The following is an 11096-nucleotide window of genomic DNA, read 5'->3' on the forward strand; positions in this document are numbered from 1 at the left end:
CTTGAAAGATACTGACTGTATTAATTGCCTATCGTCACTCTGCCTACCAATTTACTCTAGCCTTGTCAGAAATCTGTGGTTTCTCCAACATGCCAGGCAAACTGCTGCCTCAGTGCCCTCACATTTTTCATTCCCTGTCTGTGGCACTCTTTCCCCTGACCTTTACAGTTCACTCTCCTCTCCCTCACGATTTTGTTTAAATATTACCTAAGTAATCCCCATAGCCTGTATCATTTCTCTAACTGATCAGCATCTAACAAAACAACAATGAAGGTGTATGTACATACACATACGTATAAATAAAATCAGCCACTAAAAAGTTACTTTCCACAGAATCAAAGACTTTGCTTCATTTACTGCTGAATACCTGCTGAATAATAAGTGCTGAAATATTTGGTGAATGAATGCTCTAAGGAGTTATCATTAGGAACACCTTAGACAGGAAAGGGAAGTCCCAAATTCACCCAACTTCAGAATTTTTTATTAATATATAAATACCCAATGCCTAAAGAACTCCCATCTCCCTATCCTCCAACCCTTATGATGAAGCCGCTATCTTATAGCTTATGAGTAAAATTGGAGTCAAGAGTAGAAATCCTTACAAAATAAAACCTCTCTGAAGTAATCTCTATAGTCTTAGAGATTAGCTTTGGGAAAAGGGATTTGTTGCTGGGATTTCAAGAACATTAGATCTGAGCCTGGCTTATATACAAAGAAAAATACCCTTAGGAGTTTTTAATCAGTTGGAAATATTCTTTGGCAGTTAGATCAAGTTATTATTCATTCACATTGTCCAAGATGGATAAATATAACTACAGGTTTTCTAGGCAGAGTCTTCAATCAAGTGTGAGCCAAATCTGCAAGGACAGAGCTTCAGTAACTCACCAAAACATCCGTCAGGTAGTCCGCGCTGTAGTTTTCACCATGCTTCCGTGCCTTCCCATTGATAGAGAGGGTATAATTATAATATTTAGAGTTCTTTTCCTTAAACAGACAAAAATAAAATTTGTTATGAGGTCAGTACACAAAATGAAAGTCAGAAACCATGCTGGGCTAAACTATACTCTGTTTAAAGAGTGATAAGACATTGTAAAAAAGATAATTACTCAGGTCAACATTGGATTTTTCAACTAGCATTTATTAACCTCTAACATAGTTTCAATAATATATCCTACTTAAAAAACAAACAAACCAGGAGTGGGTCAAGTAGAACAGCAAAATGTTGCTAAACCTTCTGTAATGCAAGAAAAGTATCCCACAAAAAAGTGACTCACAAGTCAAAAGACTTTCCTTTAAGGAGATAAAATAGCCAATCACAAAAGTGGACAAGTTATTTCAACGTCAGAGCTAAATCAGAAAGTAAACATATTTTGCATCGGTAGGACTGTATGTAATTGTCACTCACTTCAATAATCACTCACCAAAGCATACCAATAACTCCATCCCAGAGGAACATGTTCTAGACCACCTGCATCTGGAGCTCCATACTGAAAAACAAGAGAAGCAGGGCATTAGAAGTCCTTAGATATGACCAGAGCACAAAGAAACAGGAAACTTTTGGAATCTTTTTACATCAGTCCCTGAAACATAGTTAAGCGCTCACTTTCCCCAAACATATAAACCAGCTAAAAGTAAAGAAAACTATACTCTTAGAAACCTCTGAAGCAATAGTTAGCAAACTATGGTCAATGGGCCAAATCTAGCCTGTCTACTGTTCTGTATGGCCAGCAAGCTAAGAATTTTTTTCCAGCCATTTAAAAATATAAACACAAATCAAAAGAGGACCATTTTGTGACATGCAACAGATAACATGAAATTGAAATTGCAGTGATGATACAGTTTTATTGGAACATAGCCACATTCATTAGTTTACATGTCTATGGCTGCTTTCAGGCCACAATGGCACAGCTGAATAGCAACAAGAGAGATATATTGTCCTGTAAAGCCTAAACTATTTACTTCTAGCCCTATATAGAAAAAGTCCACAGGGCTCATTTGCTGTACTACTGAGAGCATGACCTGTGGCTAACAGCGAAACTAATCCAACTATGAACTATCAGCCTAAAACTTCAGTTGTCCTGCTGATGAAATTTATTTTGGGACTCAATTTATTTGATAAGATGAATAAGTGAAGAAACCATAGAATCATCCCACTGTATTGTGACAAGGTTTAATACTGCACATGAAAGGCAGAATTTAATACCTGAGAACTAAATCTTTGTTATTTGAAAAAATTTCTCTTTATTTTGTATACAGGATAGATGATCTTTCATATATAAAGTAGTACAGGTTCTTTTTATGACCCACAGCCTTAACCCAATAACCTAGTATCCTTAATTATTTCTCACAATTCTTTTCAAATTGGCTCATCTTCCTTCAAACCCACCTAATTACTGTGGGGAGGGGGAGAAGTAAAAGAAATGTCAGATCAGATATTAAAATCTCTAGCAACCACAGATCTAAAGCATATAAGAAAATGTACATCTTCTTTGTCCGGCATCCCTACTTTTACTATAAGGGATAACCCCAAACATTCTCATATCTGCTATTTCTTTTAAGCTTGAACTCTAAAAGCCAAGGCCAACTGTGGTGGATGTGAGGCCATGAAATCCGGCACTGGCAGGTCACAATGAAGTATCTCTTCATCCATGTCCACAAGGCCATCAAACCAACTACTCGGCCGTAAATTTTAATGTCCTGAAGATCTCAGGCTCTTGGTGCTCTTTATCATTGATTTCTCCACATTTTATTCCCACTTTTCAGGTTGCAGAATGGGTTAAGCATAAGTTGTTCTAATTCAGAGAAGATAGTAAGAGGAAAAAATAATTCACTCTGATCCTAATAAAGAGGAAATGGAAACAAAGATACCATGACAGCCACATGACAAGCAGAATTCTTGAGGAAAAAGAGGAAGATGCATCAGACAGCAGTAGTCCTGGGATAATTTCAAATAAATGCTCCTGAAACTACTTAAAGGAATAACTGTAGTAACCAAGTCATGTAAATATGTTCATGTAGGTAAGTTCTTATTTAACAGGCAGATTAGGAGAAAACAACATAAACCAAAACCCCTTTAACATAATTTGAATGGATGCTAACTAAAAAACAATTAACATGAATTACATTAATTCAGCTGTTACTTTTTTTAAAAAAAGGATTAGATCATTCAACATACCTCATTTAAGTATTTCCCTGCAAAAAAGGTCTGATAACCACACACCGATCTGAGAATTGCTGGGAAAGTATTCGGTTCCTGAATCTTCTGCCAAGATCTACTACTGCAGTTCCCCTCTAAAGTGTTGTTAACAACGTGATGATTATGTGGGTACTTCCCTGTCAAGATACTGGCTCGGCTTGGGCAGCAAAGAGCACTTGGCACATACTACAAAGGAAACAGAAGCAAAAAGAACAAAGTTACACAAGAAAGATGGATTTCTCATCATTTCTAAAGAAAATAAAGAAAGCTGCTCAATACTTTAATTTCAAATTTCCAGTTTCCCATCGAATAGAGATTTTCTTTATACATAACACACTTCTGAGCTGCTTTAAGTTACAAACTAGAGATAAAGCAAACCAAGAGAATAGATTTCTTTTTCAGATGGTTTCTTTCTGAAGGATAATATAAATTATTCTAATCTCAGCTGCCTAAGAAATAGTTACATGCAAGGAGCACAGTGTGGTGGGAACCAGGTCTTAACTAAAGATAAAGGATACTACTTGAATGTAATGTCTCTAAGAAGTAGAGGGTAATTTTCAGGTTGATCTATAGCTTTACACATTTCCTGTATTACCTTACACACGGGATATGGATTTTTTTTTCTATGCTATGTTTCTATTAGCTACTGTCATCAATATATTTAACCCATTATACCCAATAATATTTGTATAATTTTTAATATACATCACCAAGCCACTTTACAGATGGTAATACTAGCTTATACTTGCACCAGCCGAGTAGGAATGCTCATTTGAACACACCCTTGCCAAAATTACATATTATCCCTTTTAAATACTTAGCATTTATTTGGTCTTTCAAATTGCATTTGACATTTTAAAATACTGGTGAGGATGAACATTCTCCACACACATACTGACCAATCGTTTATGTGAATGGTTTGTTCATGTGCTTTGCACATTTTTTCCTCCTGAGCTGTTGGCCTCTTACATAAAATTTAAGGATTCAGTAGTGTTACAGATACTTCCCATTTTTTACTTTTGCCCTTTAATTTTGTTAGATGTTTGACTTTTGTAATTTTTACATTGGCAACTCTTTTAATTCTTTCCTTTTGTCTCCTGACCTATTTTTAGGCCAATATCATACTGTTTCCTATATCTGCATACTATAGTATAGTATCCAGTAGAGCATATTATATCAGTCACAGAGTTCTGTAACTTTTATTTACATAGATCTTAAATAACCATTACTAGCCACCACCAGCTATTCCTAGAGTCTACATTCTTCCTGCTATATGAATGGGAACTTTTCTCCCGCTATATTTCTCTAACTGGTTTTATGGAAGAAAATTTTTATTTTTTCCATTTCTACCTTACTAAATGCTATTAAGTTTTCCAACAATTCTATTTTCTAGGCAAAAAATCCAAGTAAGTGGAAATATTTGTCTTTTCCCATAAGTTTTACCTCTTAATTCCATGAGACGTATGCCAACAACTAGACAGTTCAGAACAACATTAATTGGGAGGTATTCTGCACTTGTCTTCTCCCTAACAGTAGTGACATGAGTCTTTCACCTTAACTATAAGGTGTGCTATTTGTCTGAGGTATTCATCATAAGGATGTATTCTTCCAATACTTTAATAAATTACCAGGAAAAGATGCTAAAACTTCAGAGGACTTTCAAGCATCTATTGAGAAGAACATATAATTATCCTTCTTTCAACTATTAATACCGTGTTGGTAGACAATATAATAATCACCATTATGTAGTATCTGTGGGTTCTGTATCCACAGATTCGACCAACCAACCAACTGAAAATATTCATAGTCGGGAAAAAAAGTTATGTTGTTGATGTGAACTATATGTAGTTAGGTTTATGATATGGGTACGTCTGTATGGAACATGTACAGACTTTTTTCTTGTCATTATTTCCTAAACAATACAGTATAACAACTATTTATATAACATTTACATTGTATTAGGTGTTATAAGTGATCTAGAGATGATTTAAAGCACGGGTCTCCAACCTCTGGGCTGCGGACCAGTACCAGTCTACAGCCTGTTAGGAACCAGGCCACACAGCAGGAGGTGAGTGGCAGGCAAATGAGCAAAGCTTCATCTGTATTTGCAGCCACTCCCCAGCGCTATCATCACTGCCTTGGCTCCACCTCAGATCATCAGGCATTAGATTCTCATAAAAGCACCAGTCGCAGGTGCCAAAAAGGGACCACTGAAAGTATACAGGAATATGTGTGCAATATACATGCAAATACTATACCATTTAATTTAAAGACTTGAGCATCCACAGATTTGGTATCTTGGCGGGTGGAGGGTGGTCCAGGAAGCAATCCTTCACAGATACCAAGGGATGATTGTACTTAGTGTAAGTCAGGCACTGATATAAGTGCTTGCTTTACATGTATCAATTCACTTAACCTCACAAAAACCCTGAGATAGCTTTTAGTACCCCCATTTACAAATGTAGAAACCGAGGGCCAGAAAGGTTAATAACTCGCCCAAGGTCACACAGCTAGAAAAGAGGCAGAGAGCATTCAAAACTAGGCAATCTAGCTCTAGGGCTGATGCTCTTAAGCACAATTCTATGCTGCTGTTCAATGGATTTTCTGATATTAAGCTAGGCTACCACTTACTTGGGTATGTATATGGTTCTTGAATTTGTTAGTATTTTGAGTCTTTGCATCTGTTTATATACATTTATTTGCTTTCTACATACATATATATGTATACACATATATACACACATATATGTGGTTGTGGGTTTTGTTTTCCTATTACCTTTGTCATGTTTGGCTATCAGGGTTAATTAGGCTTTGTAAAGTGGCCTGCAAGCTTTTACCATGTAGCAGTTTACATAGCATGAATGTTTGGTTCTTATGATTCATTTTCAAAGCTCAGTTTCAAAATTCTCTAGTTCTGAGTTACAGATCAGACTGGCTTAGAAAATACCTGCAGTTAATCTTCAACCGGTAAGAAGTATTAATTTAATTAAAAGAATTTATATCACATTAAATAAAGTCCTTCCTTCAGATCAGGCATTTAACTAGATAGAAACACACAGATTATACTAGACTACCCCAAAGAGAGTGTTTCTTCTTAGAACATAAAGACAAATTAGCTTCAAAACTTACAGCACTGGAAAAAGTCATCCCCATCTCTCCGATGAGCGCCTTGGTTTTCTTTAGTGGTGTCTGTAAAGTAAATATTTGTTAAACAATTTCTTTAAACCAATAAACTACAACACACGGACCAAAATTCATGGTTTTTGCATCTTATCTCAACTTTTTTTTCCCCAACCGATCAGCTCTGTCTGACACTAAGAAATGGCCAAGAGAGTGTGATTCTGGAGATGAAGCAAACAGGTTTGGCTAGTCAGCGCTTTCCTATGCAAAAAGTTCAGGAAGTCATAATGCTTGCAGGAAGGTAAAGTTCACAGCTGATGGCATTATTCTAGCAACACTGATTTCAATGTAATGAAATTTTGTGCCCGTTTCTCATTAATCGCCAGCCCCCTTATGAGATAGGGCAGACCTATAACTATTATTTCATCTTTAGAAGCAGGATGTGGGAAATCATATAAAAAGGGTCTTCCACCTCTTAAAACAAATATAATACTCAGGTTCTGAAAGCCAGCAACGCCCTGAAGCTCTGAAACCTACTCAAATACCAGACATTCAGTGGTGGAGCCCAGAAACGCACTTTTCAACTAACAGCTCACAGCCCTCTGCACTAGATAAATCACCTCAGGTAAGGACTTGAACTGGATGGCAAACAGGTATGTATACAGAACCCTGTCAAGCAAAAGACTACTCAGAAATTACTTCTTTTCTATCCTTGCTTTTTATATTTTGTTTAAAATCAAAGACACAGACAGGTACAGAGAACTATTAATACCAAATCTCATAGCGACGATAAAAGTATGAAGACGGTCCTTCAAATACAAATCAAAGAAATACTAATCTTCATTTAGATTCCACACAGCAAGAACTATTTAGGAGGCTTATTTTAGTTGTATTATGAGTCAGTTCATGATACTCAAGTACTTTTGAAATCTAAGACCATACTGAATGCAGCTTTAAGTGTACTTTGTTGTATTCCTGAAAAATAATCCAAATATATAATGATGTTAACAACGGCCTCACTTTCAGTAGTGTATAAATGACTTTCCTCATTGTTTTATATAGATAGTAGAAAAACCTAAGGAACCTGTAAGCTCAAAAGGATGAGAATTCTTATTCAAGAAGAGCTTTGATAATTGCATGAGTAGATCCGTAATAGGTTCCCAGGAAATGCTAGAGATATATAATGTCTTTGCTAACCTTTAGAAGCAATGTCAGCAACCATGATCTGGGTGCTACCCTCAGGTAAAGAACACTGGGCTGAATAAAACATCAGTTGGATGATCAATGTGAGTTACAGTGAGGACATAGGGAGGGGAAACAAGACAAAGTGTAACTGGGAAAAAGGACCATGTGAGTCGATTACATGGGACTTAATCATCAAACTAACTAATAAATATGCAAAGCTACTGAAGAATGTCTGATTTATAGTAAGACTATATGGTGATCATGACACATGAGTTAAACACTTAATTTGTGCCAGGCACTGATCTAGGCAAATGATAGAATGTCCTTCCCCAGATGATTCTTATACTTTTGAGGACTCAGGTAAACAAACATTTTGGGCAGTGAAAAGTGTTATAAACAGAATAAACCAGAATTATGTGCTTACATATGGTGGAAGGAAAAGAGGAAACTACTTTAGATGGGTGGTCAGAAATGGCCTCTTTCAGAAGGTTACTTCAGCACTGAGAGTCACATGATGAGTCAGCCATGCAAAGGTCCAGGAGAAGATGCTTATTGGCTGAGTGAATACAAGTACAAAGGCTGCCAGAGAAGGAAAGAGGCACATGAGACAGAAAGAAGGCCAGTGTGGCAGAAGCAGCACTGTAAGAGAGTGGGATAAAACAAGGTCAGAGAGTTAGGCAGAAGCCAGAGGATGATACAGGGTTGCATAGTAAGAAATTTATATTAATAACCGTAAAGACTTTCAAAGATGTAAGATTCCACATTAAACCACAATCACACAAGTACTATAATCCTTTCACCTGAGTTAGTCTGGGGGAATAATTACTATTTTGCCAACTATGGTGGCAATTCATAATCTTTTGGGGGGGGGTCAGAGACCTCCTTTCTCTCCACAAAAATGAAGATAATATATAAAGAAAATTATGTTTAAAGAGTTCCATGACCCACCCTGGTGCCCTTGAATGTCACCTAAAGAATGTGTAATCTATGGTATAAGTAACTGTGTGATGTGAATATGGGAAATGACATCTGGTAAGTCAGTATTATCACAGTATTCTCAAACAGGAGAAAGCACAGGGCTGTGAGATCACAAGACACCAGGTTTGGCCCCTCATTAGCTATACGAAGCTTGGTCAAGTTACTTACCCCACTCTAATTTCCTCTGATTTGAGATAAGGATAATACCTACAGCAAAGGACTCCTGCGATAACTGAAGCACAAGTATAAAACACCTTACACTCTAGCTCCAAGTAGGATCTCAAATGCTGTTTCTGTCTTAGCTCTTCCCCTTCAAGTCCCATTTGACAACTAGTAATAGAATATTCCAGAAAAGTCTACAAGAGAAGCCAGAATTCTCCAGGTAGTTGGGAACATGAAAGCTGTCTTCTTCTCTCCACTAGATTTGGGTTCTTCTGTCCAGTATAAATAAACATTTATTAAAAAGAATCCGCTATGGTTTAAAGAAGCAAATATTAACATGCTAAAGGGAAGAGACCTCAGATACATATATATAGACCACATCTGTGGTCTACAAGAACTGAAGAGAATTCTGAACGCACCTTAAAAAGTGATGAATTTTTTTTTAACAGAAGTGTGAAAACTTTATTTTTAAATTATGCTTTAGTCGCTAAACTATTATTAATTAAAACAAGTTTTGTGAGGAGGATAAGCCTAGCTGTTGGAATGGTGGAAAAACAAAATAAAATCCAAAAGGGCAATTAAGTCAAGACACATCAATGTCAAAGTGGCTGAGTAGAAACTGAAAGGCAATGAGGCATATGTGGCAGGAAGTATGGAGTCAAAAATGCAAGCATCTTAAACATTAGCTAGAAAAGACTCTCATACTCTGAACACAGCCCTGAGTAAGAAACACATTTTAATTCACAACCTAGAAATATATGCATATTGATACGCTTACCTTTACCACATGTACCATACACTTTCTATTCTACTTTATATCATAGGAAAGTGAAAATGCTTGTAGCTACTCACTAAACTGACTTCACAACTCACTCGATGGGTTGAAATCAGCAGGATGAAGGACACTAAGCTAAGGTGTTACCACACAGTAAAAGTTAGGAACCTCTTGCCTGTTTCCATAATTCAGCACTTAGCTGAAAGCAAAAAGAGAACTGAAATGAAGAAAGCAATTAAGCACTTAAAAAGAGGAATACTATATCCAAGGGGCAGAGCACTAGTCAAGATTTCGTCCTGACTGCTTCAACTATTTACGTGCCTTAGGCAAGCCACTTTCCGGGCCTTCATGAGTAGGGAGTTGGGTAGATGTTCCTGAGGGTCATAAACTTGAGAACTTACAGAAGCAAAACGAACTGGGAAAGAATAAAGTCTCGTGACAACACCCATTTGATATAAAATCTAACACTGACAGTATCTAATGCATCAGCCAGGTGTTCAATTAGGCTAATTGGACTTTCCTGATTCTTGAGAGGCAAAGCACACCCTGAATAGTTCGAAACCTATCAACCAGATTAGTCCATTTCAGCACTTATTTTATACATATCAAGCACTGACACTGTACACAAAGACAAAGGCAGAGGTGGCCTAGGTCCTCACAGAAGGAGCCTGACTTGTCTTTCAAGCCTCTAATCCTAAAGAAAACCAAACGCGGCTTGCGTGTTCTTAGCCAGCACCTGCTCCTCATTGGTTCAACCCACCCCTAACTGGCGTCCACCTGTTTATCTTGAGATATGAACGCAAACTCCGCAGCAGTACGGTCCAGACTAGAAGCTCTGTGTAGCTCTGTGTAGCTCTGTGTGGTGCGCGTATGCGTTTCAATCCAGAAGAGCCGCTGGAGAAAGAAGAGGAGAGTCCTGCGGCCCCTCAGACCTCGTAAAGGGCCTGGCTTGGCAAAAGCAGACAGTTCAGGGAGTCGGGTGGGAATGGGAAAAGAGGGCAAGAAACCAGGGAGTCAGCCCAAGAGATAGAGGGGCGGGGCAGAAACAGAGAGGAGTTACCATGCCGCCGAGCACTTCGTCCTGGTCGTCGGTGAGGAGCAGCACCACATTGGGCCTCCGAGAGCCCGCCGCCACCCGGGAGACCAGGCAGCAGCCCAGCGAAAGCAGCAGCAGTGCTAGACTGCAGGAGGGGAGGTGGTGGGGGCTGCGCCGTCGGGGCCCACCTGGGGCCAGAGGCAGGAGCCGCATGGTGGACAAGGCTCCGGGGAGGACCCCGGGACAGTGTCGAAAGACCCGCAGGTGGCTGAAGGGTAAGAGGCTGATGAGCCGCAAGAAGAAAAAGGCCGTATGGTGAAGGCCGGGGTCTAGAGTCAGGCGTTTTCTCCCCAGGCGTGATCACGTGAGCCGGGACTGGGGCGGAGCACGCCGTGTGGCCACGTGACAGCGGCGGGGCGGAGCTGCGGGCCGAAAAGAAGGGCGAGCGGGAGCAGCAGAGAGGGAAATCCGGAAGTGGGTCGAAATTCGCGAAGACCCGGGCGGAGTGCGGGGCGCGCGCTTATATTTCAGTCATTGTCAGGCTCGGGTTGGGTTCCGGCAGGGCCTGTTTCTGAGTACGTTTTGCGAAAACTAAAATGGAGGGAAGATAAGTCGAAAAGGAGGAGAGATTCAGCTAAGTTAGC

At 38.9% G+C, this 11096-nt stretch overlaps 1 protein-coding gene across 1 annotated transcript in view; it reads right to left on the minus strand.

Moving 5' to 3' along the window:
- Nucleotides 1-10829, minus strand: part of GNS (glucosamine (N-acetyl)-6-sulfatase) — a 40725-nt gene extending 29896 nt beyond the window's left edge. Inside the window, exons 1-5 of the mRNA XM_039865909.1 lie at nt 10477-10829; nt 6326-6385; nt 3176-3382; nt 1422-1487; nt 886-984 (exon numbers count right to left, since the gene is read on the minus strand). Of these exons, the coding sequence (XP_039721843.1) occupies nt 886-984; nt 1422-1487; nt 3176-3382; nt 6326-6385; nt 10477-10665 (621 nt within the window). The 5' untranslated portion in view covers nt 10666-10829. The remainder of the gene's footprint in view (nt 1-885; nt 985-1421; nt 1488-3175; nt 3383-6325; nt 6386-10476) is intronic.
- Between the last annotated feature and the right edge of the window lie 267 nt (nt 10830-11096).

Source organism: Pteropus medius, unplaced genomic scaffold (genome assembly GCF_902729225.1).
Source record: "Pteropus medius unplaced genomic scaffold, Ma_sr-lr_union100, whole genome shotgun sequence".
Lineage (NCBI taxonomy): Eukaryota > Metazoa > Chordata > Mammalia > Chiroptera > Pteropodidae > Pteropus > Pteropus medius.